The sequence below is a fragment of the Falco peregrinus genome, chromosome 3, assembly GCF_023634155.1.
Source record: "Falco peregrinus isolate bFalPer1 chromosome 3, bFalPer1.pri, whole genome shotgun sequence".
In the NCBI taxonomy this organism is placed as follows: Eukaryota; Metazoa; Chordata; class Aves; order Falconiformes; family Falconidae; genus Falco; species Falco peregrinus.
In genome coordinates, this window is record NC_073723.1 from 94,767,047 (window position 1) to 94,790,015 (window position 22,969).

General features: G+C 44.6%; 1 protein-coding gene across 8 annotated transcripts in view; it reads left to right on the top strand.

The window, feature by feature from the left end:
- The window catches only part of RREB1 (ras responsive element binding protein 1), a 125,856-nt gene that overhangs the window by 37,337 nt on the left and 65,550 nt on the right, over positions 1 to 22,969 (top strand). For 4 of the 8 annotated variants that reach the window (XM_055798794.1, XM_055798797.1, XM_055798799.1 and 1 more), the window contains 2 exons: positions 19,703 to 19,822; positions 21,137 to 21,339. In XM_055798794.1, coding sequence (XP_055654769.1) covers positions 19,703 to 19,822; positions 21,137 to 21,339 — 323 coding nt within the window. Of the gene's footprint in view, positions 1 to 8,011; positions 8,383 to 14,950; positions 15,077 to 19,702; positions 19,823 to 21,136; positions 21,340 to 22,969 lie in introns of all 8 variants that reach the window. The other 4 variants (XM_055798796.1, XM_055798798.1, XM_027789023.2 and 1 more) reach the window with 3 other exon arrangements.

Consider the following 22,969-nt stretch of genomic DNA (forward strand, 5'->3'; position numbering starts at 1 on the left):
AGGCACTTCTGTTCCATATGGAGTAAGCATAGCATGAGGGTTGTCTGACAAGATTTGCACACATTGCCAAATGCTGCTGGTCTCATAAATAAAAACAAAAAAATAAAAACAAAGGCCCAGAAGTTTGTAGATACCTGTGCATGTAAACTTCCTGATGCAGGGGCCACTTAGCCCTCCCTTGCAGACCACAGCTTGGGCTGTGACCTTTGTAGCTTCTGTTGAAGCTTAATGGGTCTCTTCCATAGGATGGACCTATTAGTATCAGTTCATTAGCAAGACTGAGGCCTTGGTTTTGTAACGAACCCTTAAGTGCGATTTGCAATAGCCTGCTGACTGTATCTTACTAAGCTGCTGTGGGTGCAAGAGGGAAACAGATTGAGGCTGGAGTAATATTTACCTTCACTTCAAGTTAGGAGGAGTATCTGCAGTAAAAAGGAATGTGCCACACCTAGGATCTCCGGAGTTGGCTTTTCTGGGAACTTTGGCCACAGAGAATGAAATACCCCTGATGCTGTACATGCAGGGCAAAAGCGGCTGCTATCGTTAAAAATATGCATATGAAAATGGAACTGGAAGTTACTGCAAAGCTGCGTTTGCAGGTATCATAGCAAGGAAATTTTTAGAAATCAGACCTGAAAGGTTTTACAACAGCAAGTAACTCGGATACTCCCTGAAAATTTTCGTTTGCTTTGCTGAAGTGTTAAAAGAATCCCTGGTTTCTGTAGTTATGGCTAGCAATTAATAGTTTAGGATTTTGTTGTCTTTTGATTATGTACATTGTGTATGTATAATATGTGTTTTAATGTGCATTTTAAAACTGCTTTTTTCCTTGATTATGGAAGGGGAGACCATGGAAAGAGTATTTTAAGTTCTTTGACAAGAGACTTGATTGAAGTCATTTAGTCATTTAGCACCCCAGAGCAATATTGAATAGCTCTGTCCTCCTCTGTTTTGAGCTCAAAATGGAAGAAAAATCCCTTTTTTGTTTGTTTTCAGAGAGAAAACAATCTGAATTTCAAAGTGGGTTAAATAGTTTAGCGATTTGTATTCCATTTCTTGCAAACTCCCCCCTCCCACCCGAGCCCAACCACTCTTCCCCTCTGCTCTTGCCCACAGAATTACCATGCAACTAATTTTAGAGGTGGGTTTACACGTTTGTTTTAAAAACACTGCTGTCTTCATCTCTGCTAATCCACCAGGTGGAAGCAGATGTGTAGAATAGCTGTACATGTATTTGTAAATCTGAGTTTGAGCAGAGGGTGTTTCTAAGAGGGTAGTATATGTGCAAAGGCAAGGGAACCCTCGGTAGTGTAACACCACCAGTAAAGCAAAAATTTGCAGTTAACCACTAGCTGGATTCGTTGGTGGTTTTTGTTCATGTGGTGGGCTGGGTGACATTGTATTAGCCAATTCTTCTGATATATGGTTAGAGATCAGTTGCCTGGCTGTTCGGAATTACAATAGGGAGAAGGCTATCGGGGGAGGGGATGAGGAGAATAAGATAGGAAGTGGTTTCTTAGAGATGGGTGCTCTTCTTGTGCTAACAGAAGTTTTGGTCTATTAACTCTGAGTGTGCTTTTCTGACCTACAGACTCGTTTGTAGCTTACTGATGTCTTCTTCCCTTTTGCCTGACTTCCCATTAACTACCTGGCATCCCTGTACCTCTCTGCTCTTGCAAAAAAAAAATGGGTCCTTTGAAGTTTGGGGAATACCCCTTTTGTGTTCAGCCCTCACAACGATTTTGCTTTGAGTGCATCTTTGTCTGGAAGTATGCTTAAAAGTGCTAAAAATTTTATTTTGTTTGGTTGAGGGATGGGTGGAAGTGCAGGAGGAGTCCACGTGGTAGCAAAGAGGAAGCTTGAGGTAGCACAGAGTGACCTCCTGAAAGCATCCCTCCAGCCTGTGAATGTTCATGGTCTCCTAAAGGCAGTCATTTGGAAAGGGGCTGCGCTACCCAGATTTACAGTGCCTACTATGTTTCATGTAACAGAAATGCTGTGGCTGTGTACTGCTGCAGGTTTTTGTTCTGTTCCTCTGCAGGTTTTGTTGTTTCTCCACTGACCTGTTGTACTAAAATTCATGTCACTGCCTGACAAACTGTGCTTTTAATAACTTAAGCTTTACTTTATAGGGCAAAGCCTGGGCAGTAAGACATGTTGAATATATATTGCCTTAAATATTTTCCTTACTGACTCTGTGCTCCTTGAGTTTTACTGAATTCTGAGCATGTTACAGAAACAATCAAACTGCCTAGAAGTGAAGTGTTGCTTTCCAGCTATAGAAGTGAAGATATTCGCATTTAAAGTCCAGAGTTGCAAAATTTAGTTCTCTACTTGTACTCGGTGCATGTTAAGACAAAAATAAAATGGAGGAAAAGCTGAAAGAAACAGTTTGCATCACTTGAGGTCCAGTGGGAGCTGGGGGTCAGGATCACTCTGAGAATTAATCAGTTCACTAGAGGATATGATAATACAAGGAAATGATGGTATTGCAATAAGTTTTTCATTTTTTTTATTAGTAGCAGAAACTTTAAAAATAAAAAGAGAGCAAGAATAAGCCTGGGAGCAGAAGTGGCCTGAAGGAGAAATGACCAAGACCAGCTTAGAAATGCAGAGTGGTGGTTCAGGAGTGCTGCTTCACTGCATCTGTGTGTGAATCTCCTTTCTGTCTTGGGGAGGGGGGCGAGAGAGATCACAGCCCTGTGAAATCTGACTTCTTAATGCTGTTTTGAATAAAGAGAAGTTGTTCTGGGCCTTCCACTTTTCTTGAGATTGAGGATTTTAAACAGGGAATGCCTGCACAAAAGCGACGGTAATCGCAATCTGAAAATGGCGTGTGGCATTTCTTGTCATTTTTAACAAGCCAAAACGTCGCAGAAATCTGCCCGGGCAAACTTTTGGTCCTGCTTTGCCCCAGTGCAATAATTATAATGCAGAAACAGCTGATGGGTCATGTCTCCAGCCCTGCGCAGCTTTATGACTTGCTACCTACATTCCATGTTTAGCTTTGAGCGATCAGATGGTGCAAGCAATGTGAGCTAGCAGTGCCTGAGGACATGCAGTCAGGCAACACGTCCTGTCCCTCTGCAGCTTCTGTTTCTTTTTTCCACTTCTGTCCCATCCCATCCCCTTAAGGTGATGCCTTTTATAATAAATACAGCTCTTCGGAGCGGGTCAGCTGCCCGTGCGGGAGCATGTGTGCCATTCCCACTGTGCTGTGTATTAAGTCCAAGGGCCCAAGCTTTGTAAATACTGTTTCTAAAGTGCCTGAGGACTCCAGGTGAGCTGCTTGCCCTACTTACCAGGGGCTGTGGAGCTGTGGTTGGTACATGTGGTGGCACACAGTGGCAGGCTGTTTCAGCGTGGTTACTGATGTGACCTAATGAAGTGCGAATTGTGTTGGAGGGGGTAAATTTTGTCTTTGTGCATGGGGAAGGGGTCATTTACAAATGTTTACAAACAAACAAAAAAGTTGAAAATTATGCTTAATTCGGCCGACTGAGGGAGGTGGTGATGGGGATATTTTGGACTTGGGTTTGTTTTGTGCTTAGCACTCTGCAAAAGGTACACCCAGGCCTTGATCTAGGATAAATCGGATAGGTAAGCAGAAAATTACCTACTCATTGCCTGGGACTGCTCTTGCTGTCTTGTTCCCCCTCTTCCAGGGATGCCACTGGAGAGGTGTGGTACAGACACATTAATTGTGGTAGTTTTATTTTATTGTGAACTTATTTTCACTGGGTTTAATTGGAGAACTGAACTTTAGGTAGACTTTTACATGGTAGGAGTGTTCTTCACTGCAGAGGGGTTGCAAGTGAGCTCTGAGCTGGAGGGAAGGGAGTGAGAGGGGAGTGGGAGGAGGGAGCCTGGAGATGGAGCTGGCTGTGGGTTCGTTCCACTGCATCTTTTCATCTTTCCCTGGTACTGCAGCACCACGGGAGTAGAGTTACCGACAACATTCTTGCTCAGGTCTCTCATCCCTCACTCAAATAGAGGGTGTAATTTGACGATGTCTGCACTCCGCTGTGTGAAGGCTGTTGATGAAACTATATGTGTGTACATTTTTAAGTGAAAAAACCCCAAAACCCCACCAACAAACCCCCCCCCCCAAACCCAAACAAATGCAAATCCCAAACCAGATCAGTTCCGTGATCCCACATCGCCGTACAGTTGTTCAAATGCTGGGACTGGCATGAGGCTGGAGAGAGAATGTGTGGCCAGAGCTGCGGGGTGAAGTGAGGACTGGCAGTCTGTCCATCTGAATGACAGCCATGGCTTACATCAGGTTAAATCAGTCTGTACGCTGCAGGCTGAGGCGAAGCAGAATGGATTAAAAACAGGTTTTTACTTCTAGCCACGATTTTCCTCACAACTGCAGTTCTGCGTCAGCTTGTGGGATACGTGTATTTCTGCATCTCAGCTGCTGTGGAATGTGAGAGACGTCTTTCTACAGGACAGTTCTCGCAGTCAGTATTCCCTAAAGTTTTCCTTATTCGAACTGCTGCATCCACAACTTTCACAAATAGATTGTGAATCTGGATTTTTATCTTTTCCTTCTCCATCTGTATCGGTTGTTATCAGCTGCAAACAGGTTACCAGTGAGGCCTGCTGGGCTGCTTAATGGGTGGCCGCCTGGCGCTGCCTTTGGGCTGATGCAGATAATTTCTATTGGCCAAGGTTATCTCCCTGCTGACCTTGTAGCCAGAACTCAGCCTCTCGATGGCACAGTAATTGTGGGAAGGAGGGCTTCTGAAAGCATTCGTAAGGGCTGGAATAGCCTTTCTGGTTTTGTAAAAGCCATGTTTTATTTTCATCAGTGCTGTGAATGAGGAAAGAAAATGCCTTGATGTCAAGTTTGCAAATTCAGAGAAGGCTGTGTTTGAAGATTCTTTTCTTCTAAAATCCACTGTGGAGGCATCCCAAACTTAGCATGGCAAGAGAATGCTGTACCACAATTTGGCTTAAAAGTCCACTTTTGCTGCTGTACTTCCTTAGTTGTTTGCTCACTGAGCATTGATAAATGGCATCTGATTTCTTCCTAGCTGTAGCCTTTCATGCCAGAATTTCTTTCCCATTGGTTGCAATTGGTTCAGTTTACTGAACTAAATATGTTTGCATGCTTTTGGGATGAAGAGGGACTTCTGTTAGCTGTGTAGCAGAATGAGGCACAGGGATTAATAGGGGGAATGGGGAGAGAGGGAGGAGCTGGGTTTTCTTTTTTCTTCCGAGAGGCATCAGGCTCCTCCCGTAGCGAGGGAGAGCATAGTACATCGAACCTAAAGACCTTTAAAGTACATGCTGAAATGGATGCTGGGAAGATACAGTACAGTGCTTGGGCACAACTCCAAGGCTCCCAAGGCAAGTAATATTTAAACAAGCTGAACAGCCCCTTTCGGCAAGCAGCAGGAAATCCAGCACTGAGCTTTGTGTTGTTGCATGGTCAGCAGAAGATAAAAGCTCAGGCTGTGCAGCTGGGGTTCCCTCCTATCACTGGATGGCAAACTGTTAAGAAAAGATAAAAGGACAGAAGGGAACAGGGGGTCGTCTTATTGAAAAGCATTCCTTCATATTTTAAGCCATCAGAGTACTTTGAAATATGTTGGGCTTGATGTAAGTTAGAAACAGTGCCATCGGCAGCTCTGGGGTGTGTTGGAGCTTTTACATCAGTTGGCAGGCGAAAGGTGTATTCGTCCCTCTGCTTCACCAGAGATAAATGTTTTACATGGGTAGGATTGTGCTACGCATAGGTGCCTCACCACAAGCCTCACAGTGGGCAGGAGCTTCCCAGAACTTTTAGGAGCAGGGCGTGTAATGGTGGGGCTGCTGCTGACTGGAGGTTTCATTCTGAAATGCAACCAGCATTCAGCTGTATATAGCCTTTCCAGGTCCCGCTTCCTGCAGCTGATCCTTGGTTAGGGACTGTTTTAACAATGAGGAAGAGAATTTAAATGAATGAGATTGCTAGTTCAAGTCATCTAATCATTATTTACTGTATTCCTCCCCTCCGTCCCTCCTCCTTTTTTCCTGCATCACAGCACTGGTGTCTTGGGAAAGAAAATGTCTCAGAGCATTTGTTACCAATTTAGCAGCAAGTACGTGCTCAAATTTGGGATTTCTGAGATCTGTGTGTGCCATATGTAGGCAAAATGTAGTATTTGCTAGTTCCAGTAGAAGGGAACAAACACAAATTCGCTGTTCTTCAGATAGTGTTTCTTTAATCTAGTGAGACTTACATTTGTGCAGCCTTTTTGTTTTGGTAAGACGGTTAACCGTCCTCCCTAGGGTGCCTAATTGCTTATCATGAACTAATCAGTCCCCTGGGTATATGAAGGGATGAAACACTGCCAAGATAGAGCCTGTGACTTCCCCCAGAGGTGTGATAACCCTCCCAATTACCCCACCTTTTGGGGAGCTTGCTTACGGCTACTTGAAAGACCTCATTACTTCAGAAATTATCCATGTTTAAGAGATTTTAGGAAGTTCTAAAGGAACGTATTTGCTGAGGAGCCTTTGAACTTGTCAGCTTTCGTATTTTTTATGTCAAATCTGTATTGAATAATGTTTCAAGTTTGGTGTGAAATGTGCTGAACGTGCTGCTGCTGCCACTTCTGTTTATGAAGGTCCCTACCTCCGTAGCCTCCGTGGCATGCCAGACCCTAACAGATGAGGAAAGGGCCAGTTCCTGTAGGGATGGTGAAATCTTCTAGCTTCAGAAACCCCGTTTGAAGTTTAGGTGAAGGAATGAGTGAAACAAATCTGGTGGTCTCGTCTAACTTTTGGTAGAATGATATGTGTGAAATGACTGGGTAGATTAAGAAAAGTCTTTCACCTTACAGTGAAAAATAATTTATTTCACTGATGGTTTTGCTTGCTTTCTCCTTTTAGTTTCTTGTTTTAAGTCATTCAAATACATGCTTGTCTGCTTTACAGGTGAGACAGCTACTGATTTCTTGAACTCTTCTCTTGTGTCTCCTTATGTTGAACAGTTGAGCTCCATAAAGCATATAAAACTTACTACAAAACAGTCATGTCTGAACTGGAAGGGGAAAATAACTCCTGCTGTTTAGTATCTGAGTGAAAGTACAAGTTCTGGTGTTGAGGTTTTCTTTGTCCTTTCCTTTTTCTCTGAATGAACATCACTTTTGTATGAAGTTTGGAGGATGGGATCTGTCAGTTGGGTGGAAATACATTTTGCTTCTTTAAAGAATTGTAACTTAATCAAAGATCAGATTTTATTCTCCTTTTGTGGCTCTTTTCAAACACTTTTGGTCTTGTTCATCTCTGGTAACAGTAGATTCTAAGTGACCACAACAAGATTAATGTAGATACATATATTGCCATAGTATGTAGTGGCTTAAAACTGTAAAGCAAGGTGACTTCATTTTTAGAATTAAAATAAAGTGGCTGTGTGGGTGTGTATGTATGTGTATATGACTGAGAAAATGTTCATGTAGAAACATCACTCCTCAAAAGAAGTATGAATTTCAGTATCATAGGTCTGATTATGATACTTCAGTGTTGCTTCCCTATGTGTGTATATGTGAAAGTGGTTAGTCAAGGTTCCACTGACAAACTTGCTGTCCTACTGCAGATTGGGGTGGGTGTGAGGAGGTGCACAGGCCACTTGGTGGATTTTGTTGTTGTTGTTCATTTTTCTCTATGGTAAATACTTGCAACTACTACTTTACCCAGAACCTGTGGGTTCAACCTCTGCATAATTCATACTAGTTTGTTCCAGGCTAATGTTTTGGTACATTACATGTCAATGGGAGTTAGCAGAAGGAAATGAGTTTTCCCTTTTCATATGTGAATTGTGGGAAGAATTGTCTGTATCATCTGTTTGATGGTAATGTGTGAAGCACTAGCAGTGGAATTGTTTTTTTGGAAGAGGAGGGTGGTTTTGGACTAGCAGCAGACATTTTTGGCTGGAGGAATAGCAACTTGAAACTTCACTTACTGAAGAAACCTGTTCACAATTTTGTCTTGTTTTTTGTTGTTTTTTTTTCCCCAGCGTTCCTGAAATAAACTTCCTGCAATTCTTTGCAGTGTGCAGGTGTCCAGACTCCCCTTTACTCATGGTCGCCTGTGCAGCCCATCAGGCGACTGAAGGCTGTACCTAAAATTCTGCCTGCAGTGCAGCACGCTGCAATGGTCTTGATATAGTTACGGTGGACACCTTGTGCAGCTACAGGCTGTAGCATCCCTTCCTAGTCCGAACAACTGAGTATTGCGTTCCAGGAGTCTACACGTGTGAAGGACTGCCTGGAATAGGAAAAGGAAAGCTGCAGAGATTGTAAGCTGCTGCGTGATCCGTGTGGCTGTTGTGCCGAGGAGCATCAAAACATTGCTGGATGGATCCGACAGCTCGTTGCAGAGTAGAGGGTCAGTCTCACTGGTTATTTGCAATTATTAACCTTGGTGGATGTTATATTTTTTTGTTTGCTTTGTTTTTATATTTTTCTGTGCGTGTATAAGAGGATTGTGGCCTTGCAACCAGAATGCTCATGTTCAGGAAACTTCAGGCTGTTCCTACTGAAGGGCTTTGAAGATCAGCAGGCATTTCCTTCTGGGTTCACAGCATTGTTGGAGGAGCCAGTTGCTGCTGAAGTCTTCAGGCCTATCCAGCTGACTTTGGTCATTTTTTACATCACTAGCACATGGATTATGCTGTTTGCAGACTGTCTAAGCTCCATGATGACCTCCGTGGATTTCTCATGAGCTTTTACAAGGCCGGGCCTGTGTACTTTGTAAAATCCTTTAGAAATGTCTGCTAGGCTTTTAAAGTCCCAGAGCAAAGGCTATACTACAAGGAACTTGGAAGGTCAGCAGCTGGATGTGGTTGTGGATGAAGGGGGATTTGTGTGTGTGTCTATGTGTGTATGGAGTTCTTGTTTTGAAAATACATCTTTTTTCAAGTCAGGTAAGAGATACGTATTTTCTGAGAAGGCTTCTTGTACTCATCTGATAAAGCTGAGGGGCTTCTGAATTCCATAAGAAATTGTTGACTTGGATCCCTGTGCCCTTTTTTTGCACACGTTGTAGTCTATGAAAATTAACAGATGCTGTTTCATTTTGTCAGTGTGCAGGAAGCACCTCCTGCAGGTTAGTTTCACTGTGTGTACTTCAAAATAGAAAGAAAACTTGTGCTGAAGAATACTTTTGGCAAGTAGCACTGCTGTTTAAAATTTTCCTAGTGGCTTTCCTGTGAAGATCTCAACTTGGAGAGGCTTGCCAGCACCATCTACTGCTGTAATTAATTTACCTAACTAAACCAAGAAAGAAACTTTGTATTTCAGAATTTAGGGCTCAGCAAACAACCCTGAAGGCTACCTGCCCAACTGATATAAGCCAGTGGGTACCACTTACAAGACTGTGGCAACTTGTTCATCAGTGATGGGAGAGAGACATTTTTCTGAAAGCTGGGTTCTCCTTTCACCTGGAGGAAGCAGTAAACCTCAGTTTGAGTGATTTGTGGTACTCTGGCATCTATGGCAAATGTATATCTAGAATAACCCCAGGTAAAATTAAACAGCTGGCTTGTGTCTTTTAACTCTGCTTCAGAATAACAGGAGAGTGGCAACTGACTGCCGTCTATGCTTAATATGAGATGAAGGTGATGTAGATGGTGTATATCTGTTTCTGGTCCTTAGCAGACTGTAGGATATGATCGACTTGAGACCTTTTTGTGCCTCATACGGTGCAGGGCAGGGGTTGGCTTTGGCTTGTGGGTCTGTGGAGGGTCTGCCTGGTGTGGAGATACAAGCTAGGAAGGAGTGCTACAGGTTATCTTGCTCGTGAAAAAGCTGTGTAGCCGCTTCGGATATTGCAGTTGGAGGTTGACATTACAAATGCCCCCTAGGGTGGATGGGAGAGCTAGAGCTGTACAGCACGCTTCTGAATCCCTTTGCTCCAGCACATCTCTTTCTCCTCCCCTGTGGCATGTGGTTTCCCTTCTTAAAATTTCAAGCTAAAACTCTCTAATTAAAAAATCTATTTTAGGGCATGCTTGTGTTTCTGAACATTTTAAATTGTCTTGATTATAGATTTTGTTGTTGTTGTTGTTTGGAGACTTGTTGTGACAGGGGGAATAGTTCCTGTGCTGACCAGAAACAGAAGACAGGAAGATAATGATGTTAACAAGGTGGGGGAGAAAAGGAGGTGTTTGTTTAGAAAAAGCCTAGTCACTAAAGCCTGTGGAGCAGAGGAACCCTGCTGATAACACAGATGAAATAGTCTGCCTCTTTCCTAACTTTAGAGGAGTGGAGCTTTGTAATAAATGGCTGCCATGTGGCAGCTGTCTCCCAGCTTCGTGAGCCTGGCAGTAGTTAATCCTGTCAGCAAGTCATGCTCCCTGGAAAAGAGCAGCAAGAAGAGCTGCAAACTCTTGAATCTTTCTCTCTGCAAAATACTTGCATGCTGAATCTCTGCTTAAAACGAGTTTGGTGATTTGGTGGAGGTTCTCATCTTTAAGTAGCATTAAAGTGCAGCTGTGTTGGCTTTTAAAGAAAATGTTAGAAACATGCCGAGACGTTATGATTCTTTTCCCTCTTTAGAAAAGAAAAAAGCCATTTTAGTTATGGAAGGTGTATGTTCCAGGGTACAAAACGTGCTGTGTAAAGAAAGGACACACTGTGTTGCTATCCCTGTATCTTAAGAAATTACAGGTTAGGCATCTGAGATCATGATTATCCTTAAAAGATTGAGGCTTTAAAATTAATCTGTTCACTTCAATTTGCTTTTTGTATTTTGGTAAGCATGTAATGTTTTTGTCCTTTCTCCACAATCCAGAAAAATAGAACTCTGACTTAAAAAAAATAAGAAGTTGGAGATTTTCGGGCAGTAATGTAACACCATCAGATTTTTACAGGGCTCATGATAAAATCATGATGATTGACAATGCTACCACCAGGAAATTAGTTTTAATCCCTGTAATTTCTGTTCTTTTCTTGTGTTGTGCATCATTTTACTATGTTATCTTGCAAAGTGTAAAGTGCTTTGGCATGCTACCTGGTGTGGTGCTCCAAGCAGAGAGTGCACTGGCATCTCGTGCAAAGACAGTGTGATTGGGCTGCAAAGGATGTGCTGGGGGCTTGGCAGTAAGCAAACCAGTGCTCTCCCCCTTGGGCTTCCCAGTGGAAGGAAATTTGCTAGCATGTGGATGCAGTTACAGTGGTGAAACGCCATGTGGGACATAGCTACTCCAAAAGGAAAGAGTCTTTTCCTGCTTTAGCTTACCCTGTTTCCAGAATGGTTTTTGTAACGTTGCCTGTGCATTCAGGCCCTCTGTGAAGCTCTTTTTAAATCCATCCTGGAGGAAGAGGATCGCAACCAGTGTGCCACGCAAGAAGCAGGGTGCTAGCACAGGAGATTTTCTGTATCTTCCTTGGCGTGATTCATCCTGCCTCTCTAATCCCTGCCAAACCCGTCCTGCTGCGCACACACAGCTCTGGCTACGTGTGAAGAGCAAGCATGAGAGCATGAGGGGGTGACACGTTTGCTCATTTCTCCCTCTAGAGACTCGCTGTAAACCCTTGCCTCGCGTCCCGGGTCCGAAGCTGCCCTTGGCTGAGCTGCCTGGCCATCAGCCTGAGGGACAGGGATGGGGATGGGGACGAGGACAGGCCCTCCCTCCCTCCTTCCCTGACAGCTGCAGGTGCCAATTGCCAGCAAGCAGCCCAGCCGCGTGGTTTCATGGCTTTTCTTCCTCTTATTACTGCTGTTCCTTCTTGTTTCTGTGATGTGCGGTGGAACAACCAGGCAGATTGTCTCCTCTCAGGGCGGGTGCCTGGGCATCTGCACGGCCAGTTGGTATGGCACAGGAGCCCCTGTTCTTTCAGTGACACCAGGAGCTATTGGTGGCAGGCTGGGGCTGTGCTGCTGCTGCACAGATGCTTGCTCTTGGCCCACCTTAAAAGGACAAGACATCCCGTGGTTTAGACTGGCCATATATTGTCAGGGATGTCAGCATCTCCATCAGAGCTACCCAGCCGAGCCCTGCGTCCCGCTTTGCCCGCCTTGTGTCCCTGCAGCCTCTCCTCGGTCGGAGCTGAGGGGTGCAGTAAATCAGACTGCTTGGAGGGGAGGTTGCTTTTCTTCTCCGTTACTCAGAAATGTTTTCCATCTGGCTCTCCCAAGTGCAATCTGCCTAGCTCACCCCTCAGGCTCTTGGACAAGTATCTGGTTCCCTCAGTACAGTGCTTGCTTAGCCATGTAGGTGATGGGACGTCAACCTATAGCTGGCCTTCCCCCCACCCCCCAAGGGTTTTAAATTAACTGGGTTTGGCAGGGCAAAGGAAAAAGGTGTACAGCACAAAGGAAAAAACCAAACCAGACCCACAGAGCTACGTTTTAGATTGTTTCCTCATTTTGCATCCCTTGTCCCTTACTTGTCTGAGGCGGCAGCAGCAGCAGACAACGTATCGTGTCCCGGGGCTGGGCTCCCCCCAGGTCGCTGGGGTCCCCCTCGGGGGACAGGGCGCCCCCCCCTTCCTCAGGCTGTTCGGCAGGGAGACACGCGATGGGGGAGCCCGATGGGGGAGCCCGCTGGTCCTCGCTGCGACTTCCCCCTGCCCCTCTGCTCCCTCGCCTCGCCCTCTGCCCCTTCGGGGCTGTGTGGGCAGCGGTGGTTTTGGCAGGCAGCGTGACACCGCTCGCCTGACTTGTTCCCTCCTTCATGAGACACCTCCATCCTGCCTGCTGAGAGCAGAGCCTTCAGGGCTTGCTCCCTCCGGTCCCTGGCTCTGCTCCGGGCTCCCACCCTCTCCCGTGCTGTGTCCCAGGGCCGTCCCCTTACCCGGTGGGACATGAGCCAGCCCTAGCGCAAGGGAGGGACGGCAGCGTGAGCAGGGAAAGCCACTCAGTGTGGGGAGAGACCCCAGGCCGTGTCCCCAAGGAGTGCAGCCCCGCTGCGGCCGGTGCCAGCCCTGGGGGGACACGAAGGGACTTTCTCGGGTCGCCACTTCATCTAAGGCAAACAAACCGGCGTCAAAGCCAAGAAACACATCGACTTCCTGGAACTCTGTGAGCCGTCCGCACAGCTGTCCCTGCTCCCCGAACACATGCAAAGCAGAGCTTATAAGGACAGACAGTATTGCTTTTGTGTCCCTCCCCAGCCAGCGGGGAGGGTGCAGGGGAGGGGATCTGCTGGGTGAGGCCCAAGGCCTGTCTTGTCCCGTGTTCCGCCTGCATTGCCGTGCTTCCCGGTGATGGAGGGGAGCCGGGAGCCCTCCCCTCCGGCCTCCTGAGGGCTGTGCAGGCAGGCAGGGGTGAGGATGGAGGGGCGCTCGCCGTTGTCTGCTTGGGAAGGAGCGGGGGGATGTCTTCTTACAGCCACTTCTTTTACTCTGCTGTTGCCCTGACGTTACTATTCGTGTGTCTCAAAGCGGAGCTCGTGGCCCCGGGTTTGTTGAGCTGTCTTTAAATCTCAGCATCTTTTTTGTTTGAACAAGCTTTCAAAACTGACTGTAATTCAGTGATAGAGGCTTCCTGGAGGGCCAGGTGTTCACCCACAAGCTGACAGGAACAGTGAGGATGAGGAACAGCTTGTAGATACCTTGTTGAGGGCAGGGGGAGGAGGGCTAAGGTGTTAGAAAAATCTCAAAATTCATCAGCAGCTGTTGATCCTACACGCAGCCGCAGGTTACTGCAGCTCTGGCGGTGCTGTGCCTTTTGTGTGGTGCTGCCGGCCCTGAGAATGGCAGTGCTAGTCAGGACCTCAGTGCAGGCTCGCATCAAACCCTTGGTGGTGCCCGCTGAGCCTGCTGACGGAGACCTGGGCTTTCCTCTTGGGAACCTGGGGCCCACCGAGTTTTGCTTTCGCTCTCGGTGCTGGAGCAGAGCAGCATGTGCCTGGGTTCTGCTTTCTAGCCTACCAGGAAGGACCACAGGGCTGTTCCCACAGCACACAGCACTTGCAGAAGGAGCAAACGTGGATACTCTGTTCAAGTTAGGGAACTGAGTGCAGGACCAAGAGGATAGGTACGAATACGTTTTATATTAAGGCTGCCTGGTGTCTCCATGCATTGCTGTAAACCAGTTGGACCATACAGACGAACTTCATCCAGGAAACCCGTTTTGCCTTATGGCATCTCACTGTTCTATTAGTTTAGCTTCCTGTTTTCAGTGTATTACATCAATGTAATACCCACAGTATCATGGTGATTCAGACTTGTCATTTACTTAAGGCATTAACTAAGTTCAGATTCTGGTATGCTTTATGGAGAGATGCTTTTGGTTATCTGAGCCAAAGTCCTGAGGACTACTAGTAGTCCATAAGTCATCAGGAGGTATTTTTCAAAACCTACATAAAAAATAAATGCATATGCATATCCTGTCATGCATGCAAGGAAATAAAACTGAAGTAAATACATTTGAATATTTAAAATTTACCCTAACTGTTAGGTGTTGCAACAGTGTAGAAAATAATCTGGAAACATGAGGGTCATCTTGTTTGGTGCCTCTTCCCCTGCTCTGCCCCCAGAACAGAAGGTGGTCCCTAGCTCAGTTTTCAGGCATGGCCATGAGAATGTGCCTCATTTGTTTATTCTGTGTCTGGTTCTGTCTGTCTGTGTACAGGTTAGGTAAGAAAAGGCATGTGAACGTTGTGGGTTCATAGGGTTATTTTAGGAAGCAAAATATTATGTGTGTGCTAACACAGGTAAAATAATTCTATCACTAATAGCTTAGAGAGTTCATAGCAAGAGGAGCAGTGTGTCTTTTGGTGCTCAGAGAGTACCTTTCAAGAGAGGTTGCTCCTTTTGGTTGTTGCCTTTTAGGGTTTGTTTTCTTTGGTGGTGTTTTTCCCTAGAGGAAGACTATAGTTACCAGGTACAAGTTCAAAACCTTTGGGGTAACGGTCTTAGCTTGCACCCAACGCTAAGCAAAAGAACAACCACCAGATACTCCCATGCCACTGTCTTTTCTTTTTATGCTTGTCTTCCTTTCCTCATAGGCTGCTCTGTACTGGTGCTCCAGCAGTGGTGACAGTGAGGTGACGCTGCCAGTATAATTCTCTGCCGCTGGGGTGCCAAGTCAGCACCGACACTTCAGTAGCAAGGGCAGAGTTGGTATTAAAAAGGTCAGTAGGGAAAACTTTTTTCGTTTGGTTTTCCTTTGCCTTGAGGCAGTGCTTTGAATAATGTTAACCCTTTTTTCTTCCCACACGATGCCTTTTCACCCTCTTCCCTTCCTGCCAGCTTTGATGCAAAATCACGTTCAAAATGTAGTGTGGGTGATCGTGTGCATCTCTTGGGGTGGGAGTGAGTGTTTGTACTTGGGAGTGTCACCATGTGCTCTGGGAGTAAAATTTGCTCCTCTGTGTAGAAGCTTAGTAGGAGACCAGTGCATCAGAAATGGTTTGGAGTGCGGTGTAGCAATCCTTAGGTATTATAATCTCAAGGGTAAACAGTAAACTTTGTTTATTCAAACGCGATATCCCTCTTTGAAGTTCTGTTCTCATCTAAGTTTGTATACTAGAAGGTCTGGCCTTCATTTAAATGATCCTTGGGTTTTTTTCCGCCACTTCGGAGAAAAAAACCCCAAAAAACAGTGGGAAAGCCTTGAATAAGCTAATAGCGCTGCTAAGATGGAAATGATGAAGAAGGCTCAGGATTCCTGTTTGGGCCTCACGGGAAAAAGTGGTTTGAAATGTGTGTGTGTGGGGGGGTGCACATTCCTAAAACCGTCACTTCTTCCCCCTGTTTCTCCCCCCCTCTCCCCATTCTGTACTATGGCATGTTTAATGAAACCAATAAAAGTATTTGGCTGAGAGTGTTAATCTTTCCCTGGCCCAATTAGTGCATGGCTTCTACTTTAACGTTAATGTGGATTTTTTTCAGAAGGCAGAACAATGAGCAGCTTTGTGCTACACACCAGGTTTTCCCCCTCCTTGCCTGTATTGTGTGTTTCTTCCTATCTATTCCAAAGGGAGAGCTCATGTGCAAAGACAGTGGAGCAATCTGGAGCAGAGACTTGTACCAGCTCCCAGGGGCCAGTCTGTGCTGCTCATGCTTGTGTAGCTGCCTCTTGATGGCAAGTCAAGTGATGGTGACTCTGAAGACTCGTCATTTCTTCTCCTTTCTTCTTCCTTCCCTTGTGGCCCCTGTTCTCCTTTTTGCTTCATCTGTGATGCTCTTCACCAGAAGGAGAAGCAGCTGTAACTGTTGAGAGTGATTTTAAAACAAGAAAATTAAATACAAATAAATGCACATAAGCGAAGTGGGGAAGTAACTGTTGATGGGCTCAGCTTTAACATACAGTGGAGTCACACTTTATCCCAAAGGAGGAAATAGGTCTAGCGAGTATCTTCCTGTACAGACTGAATGGGAAGCAACAAGGATTTTTCTTTTTTTTTTTTAGCGCTCTGCTTTCTCAGTGACTCTCCCATTAGCTGGTGATGTGGGACATCAGGGGTAGGACTCTCAGAAGCAGGAGCTAAAGCCCTTCAGGTTTCTCTGTAGGCTCAAAGTTCCCAAAGTTTCGTGGTTACAGCAACATCATCAAGTGGAGGGGATGTGTTCCTGCAGAAGAGCCAGGCCTTTTGGTGTGGCCGTGCAAAGAGGGCTGCTGCATTGTTTTGCTTGCTGTCCACCCCCACCCCGCTGCCCCCTCCAAATGTGTTAGCACTCTTGCTCTGTCACTTGCTTTCTGCTTTTTGTCCTTTTCACAGAGAATGACTGTGATGCTGGAGGGGGGATTTCTTCAAAGTAGAAGATGACCTGAATGCTTGTGACCACTTCCCTGTTTCCTAGAGGCTTTGGTCCAATGTTGAATGCAACCTGAGGCTGCACTGTTTGCCAGCTTATTTCCTGTTTGTCCTCTTTCCTGGAGGTCTTTGTTTTCTTTTGGGGAGAGGGAGGAAGAAGGCTCCATCAGGATGACCTCCAAGCAGGGGGCATTTGGTGTGAGCTGGGAAGGCTTGCAGTACTGAAGGCAGCATGTCATAGGGCATCCATGCTGGTTGCTGCCTGTGTGATTCCCTGAGTTTTGTAGGTGCTGTGGAAAAAAACCACAACACTTCCCCATCCTCAGTGATGCATTTATTTAAAGAAAAAAAAGGAAAGAAAAAAAAAAAGCTGCAAGAGAAATCTCTCAGTATGTTCCTGCCTAAAGGCGCTCTGCCATGGGTTTTCCCACAGGAAGGAGTGATTTGGCCCAGTATTCTTATTGTTTCTATATCCTATTGCAAATAGAAAGTTATGCTTCTGAAATTGGTGTGTGCTGCTCATGCATTTGTCTTTGTTTCAGTGGTGCATTTTTGCTTCATGCAAGAGAGTGAAGAAAGCATGCAACAATCGTATCTATTTTTGCAGAAATTAAGGTGTGAACTTTTGACTGCTTCCAAAATAGGACATTTTTAGTGTATGGAAAACTGTTCTAAAAACAAGATCTGTGACTATACATCTTTCTTTGTGCTAGCAGTAAGATATTTAGATTCCAAAGTGGTTTGTAGAAATTATGAAAGGCTGTAATAGCACAACGCAGTTTTCTTCCTGAGAGAAGAACAGAGAGCAAGTGGTAGGTGTTTCCAGACCAGGAGGTAGATTTGTTTATGTGTGCACGTAGGCCTGCCTCTTCTTTGTGATGAAAATTCCCCATTTTAACTGTTGCTGAAAGCAGCACTATGGATTCTGACTTCAGTTCTCAGGGAAGTTCCTCAGCTATCTTAAAGTTACCTTGGCCAACACAGGAGTCTTCACATTTACACAACAGATTGACTTTTTCCAAGATGAATCGGTGGTGACATTAATGTCCTGGGTATTAACTAAAAGAGGAATGAATAGGTCTGCTTTGGAAGGAAGAGTTGTTTTGTTTGGTTGGGGTATTTTTAAGGACTGAAGCACTTACTTGCATGGTTTTAATAGGAATTCCTCCAAGTAATTTAAAGTGGTCCTTATTTTTGGTGGTACTAAGCAGATACAACAAGCAATTTGCAAGATTTAGGCCAGTCTTGAAAATAACTCTTGTGTTTATTTTATTAAAAATTAAGTCAGCTGCCACATAAGTGATGAAAAAAAATGCATGTCTCTGTGTGTGTGTGAGAAAGAAATTACTATGTTGCTCTGGAATGGGATGGATGTTTTTTAAAAACAAAATAACAGTAAAGGTGTACAGTTAAGGATAAACAAAATAAATACAGACAACAGCTCCCATAATTACTAGAGAAACTGCAGAAGGATGGATGCATGGCCTCATCTTGGACCAAGAAATTCCTGTGTTGCAGGGCACACTAGTGTTTCTTAGCAGAAAAGTAAAAAAAATGACTAGGGAAGAGTTACCTTGTGTTGTTCAGGGTAGCATAAAAATAGCCAGAATTCTTGTCTGGTTTTGAAGATGCAAATTGAAAACGGTGTTTGTTAAGAAATTGATGTTCTCCAGAGCCTTAGACATTGGCTTTAGTCGGGTCCTAGGTTTTGTCTCCAGACTGTGCTGGCTCGCTATATCGAATCATGTGTGCTGCTTCTAAGAGGGTTAAACATAGGAAGCTTGAATCTGCTGCTTTGCTTGGCATTGGGTGAAATGAGGAACTGCTCAACACAAGCCGGACCCTTTCTCTTTGTCTGCCTTTTCATGTGTGCTCTAAAATGTCAGTAGTTGGGATAATGTAGTCATTTATTGTTTGCAAATGCTGTTCAAACAGCATTTGAAGATACATTACATGACTGATTTGCACATCATCCTTGAGAATATATTATTTAAAAGGAAGAAACGCTGTTGAGGTAACTGCAGTTTGAGGCCAATGGCCTTTCCTTTCTGAAAAAAGGAAAACCTGTATTAAGTTTGCTGGATGTGATTTGTAAATCTGAGATTATGCTATGTCCACAGTGTATTCATTTCCATAATTAAATATTTTCTTTGTAAGGTTATAAGGGTGTATTCCTCCATTTAAAATATATCAGTAGTTTTCCATATTACAAATAACCTTTTCCAGAGGCCATCACCGTAGGTGCCATGGGCAGAGAACTCCTCTCTTTCTCATGCATCGGTCATTCCTTATCACCTCTAAAAATGATGTTTAACTGACCTGTCATGCTCCAGCTGGAACAGGCATCCTTCCTGAAACCCCAATGATAGCATAAGTTTGTGGTTTCAGAAGGGGTGTGGAGAAATTCTGTTGGCACAGACGATGGTTGCTTATGTCTTTAACTCATCTGGAAACCTGGGGCGGTGAGTGTGAGGAATGTGCCAAATGGTCCTAGAAAACTCAGTAGTCATTTCACCACTGCTAGAAGGAAGAAAAAGGTCACCATGAATTCATGATACTGGAGTAAATGTTAATCCTTCAAGAAGAGAAGGGAGGAGGAGTGTGTGTATGAAACCAGATTACCTAAATTCTGTAGCTGCGGAATATTCTTCCAGCTTCTTAACCAAGTGTCACAACCGTCAGTGATATACTAGCTTGCTCTCTCCTTCTCTCTTTCCTTCTTTTTTTGCTGGCTGAATACTGGGGACCTAGCTGGTAAGAGTTTGCTTGCTTTCTTTGCCCAGGTTCCACTGGCAGAGGCAGCAGCATCTCCCAGCCCAGTGCCCAGCCACTTGTGGGAGTGGGTGCTTGGCTGCACTGGTGCTGTTTATGTGCTTCTGTCATCAGACCTGCATACCAGTCAGGGGAGTCCTCAAACTAAAGGGCTGCAGTCTTATTTTGCTAAAATGGCTTCCAGAAAAACTTAACGCCCTCTCTCTTTTTCCCTTCTCCCTCACATAGTGCTAGAGGGTGCTGCTGAAGAAGAGGCTGAAGAGCCAGACGCTACTATACATACCACACTAAGTGAGGAGACCGGCAACCAAGAAGAGAGCCACAGTCAATCAGGGGATAAAAATGAAGGTGACTGGTTTGACTAGCTCTGTGTGACTCTGTAAACTGGGGCATAGATTAAGGCTTGTGGAAACATTTCTCACCCATCCATACCCCTTATCTGTGTGAAGAGTATAGGATGATACTGAGCAGAAGCACTGGTGCATACATATGTTTCTTTCCCCATCCCTAACCTTCATCTGTCTGAAAAGTATAAAATAGGCTGAGCAGAAGCATGGGCACATAAATACTGTGCTACCACTGCAGGCTTCTAAGCTAAGATTTTCTTGGCTCCCAGTAACTTGGCACCACATTACTTAGCCTCAAAAAAACACCTGTTTAAAATGCTCAGACTTATTTTCCAAAGACAGTATTATGCAGAGATCAAAGGTTCACAAATGTGTTTCTCCTTGTTCACCCTCACATCCTCTTGTGTTACTGTGACTTTCTCACAACACACGTTACGATTCTGTGCTGTCCACCAGAGGTGACAGAGCAGTAGACTTGCAGGGTGTTCCTGTTTGTTTGGGAGACCTCTTTGGGGGAAAGTAGCGTTTACTTTGAAAGCATTTTCCTTTTCACATGAGGAAAGTGGAATTCCTGACCTGTGCGTTTGACAAGTCTGTATGTTTGAGAAAACAGAGAAAACATTTTTGTTTTGAATTTGGTATCTGAGGCAGGAGCATCCCTGCTACATACAGAATGAGTTGGAGAAGTCTAAATCTGAACAGCTTTACCTGTGGCATTAGTTGTGGATGTAACACCTTTGCCAGCTTTGGCAGTCAAGAGGCATCTGGGAGGATCTGGGATTTTGTTTTGGTTGGGTTGTTGCTAATGTAGCTTATTCCATATAGAAAACTGGCTTAAACTACGCTAGAAAGAGAACTCAGTACCCTACACAGTGTTACTAATGCCTTAATTGTGCAGTTCTGCTCAAAACACGTGCTTACTTGAATGATTGTGCTTGCCAGAGCTTGCATTCATCAGTACTGCTCTACTAGTTCATGGTGATCACAAGGTACCATGAATAATATGATTTTACAGCAAGAGAGTTTAAGGTAAATCATTTTATAAGACCTATACTGAACTGAGGTTGAAAGTGAAGGTAACGTGGATGTCCTATGAGAAGAAATGTACATGTTGTCCTATGTATTCCAATATGAGAAACTTTTCCTGTTACAAGAACTCCAGTTATTAAAGGGCTGTTCCTTGTGCTCCATGATGATCCAGCAGAGTGTGATGTGAGTTGCAGGCAGCTGAAAATACTGTGGGGTTGTTTTTTGGTTTGTTTTTTTTTTCAGATGGCCTAGCAACTCCCATGTGTGTTTTTGTTTTTAATTCCAGAGAAGCAGCTGGAGAGCTTGAACAGCTACAAGGTATCACCAAGTTCACCAAACAGTTTGGACGGAGCAGACCTGTCCTCCATTGACGCCATGATGTCAGCAGTGATGAATGTGGGGAAGATTGCTGAAAATGGCGGGAACTCTCAAAATGTCAAATCCCCCTCAAAGTCTCCTGCACCAAATCGGATTGGCAGGAGGAACCAGGTATCTAAACCCAAATGCAGGGAGGGCAAAGGGGAGACAAGCAGCTGCTTGGGAAGTGATAAGACATGATTACATTTCTTTGTTTCAACTTTTTTTCCCTCGGCAGATATTTCTTGCCTCCGCCGTTGCTCCTCTGTGTATTTTTTCTGGTTTTAGAAAACAGGGAATCAGAGAGGGGTCAGCTTGCTTGGTTTCACACATAAAAACATAGCTCCCATGTCACGCAGTGGTGAGCTTGTCTAGCAGATGCCACTAGCAGTGGCAGAGTCAGCTAAGAATCACTGCGTCTTCCTCGCTGCATCCTTTCTCCAGACTCTTGCCTTTGCCTAATCTGTTGGGGGGCAGTTCATTTCATGAAACTGGAAGAAAAGAAATAGCTCAGAGAGGAACAGAGCACTGTGGCAGGGGGCTTGGCTGGGCCATCGTGTGGGGCCGCATGTGAAGTGTGTGACTTTCCCCGGGGAAGATCCACATGATTTAAAGTTAAAGGTGGTGCTAGAACAAAACATCCATCAGGATGCTCAGTTGTGTGTAGTGTCAGGTACCCTTGCTTCATTGTTAATAAAACTATGAAGAGCTATTGCAGCATGCTTTGTACAGATCTGACAGAGCAAATATATGTAGCTTTTATCAGTTTTTTTCCATTTACCAGTTGATGGCACCAGTTGAGAGCAATATTTATCGGAAAAAGTGAAAGGAGAGAGTCGTATCAGTTAAAGCTGTGATTATTTATATCAGTGGTTTTCTCCTGCTGGGCCAAGGCTCTACCAATGAAGGTGCTGCAGGACATCAAGAAATACCCCAAATCGCTGTGTCCATTTGACTTCAGAGCTCACGGTGAAGCATGGAGAATTTGTAAATAAATCAGGATGTAACAGGGACCAGAAAGGTTGAGAGTCATGACTCATATAATGTTCCTATAGTAGTTTATAATTAGCTTTCAGAGTAGTTGCCCAGTTGACAGACTTACGGCTTGGGTTGGATTTTTTTGCTCGAAAGGAGTTGAAAGCCATTAACTGTAAATGAAAATTCTTAAATGAAGAGTCTGGGCAGTATACAGGCAACTGTGTTTGTGGGATTGTATTGTCTTAGCACCTGGCTTGAGCGTTTATTTGCAGTGTTCCCAGTTTGGGGCTTGCTGCCCTGGTTCCTTGATTTCGTCATGTGAAGTGAGGCACCGGAGTTCAGGCTAGGCTCTGTGGCAGTGCTATTACACAGCTGTCTGCTGGTACACCATGTGGTTTGGCTTCAGGGAAGTTTATTAGCACTAGTGACCTTTATTCCACCTGATATTTCGATGGGCATCGAATCAAAGGAAGCTGGAGAGTAAATGTGACAGGATTAAGAGGGATTCTTGCAGCATAAAAATAAACAAATACATTGAAAACATAGTAAATAGCCTGTTTGTTTTTAAGCTGAAAGGTTGTTATCACCAGAGGGCCAAATGGTTGCATTACTGAGAAAATAGAAGTGAGATGTGAAATATTAAGTGGGTATCAATCTGGTTAGCAACATCTAATACAGCAAATTTCCCCTTTCAGCATAGCAGCATGAAAGCACTGAATTGTTTCAGTGTGTAGCAGCGCACAGATCTCAGATTCTGGTCAGAATGTGCCTCTTATTATAATTT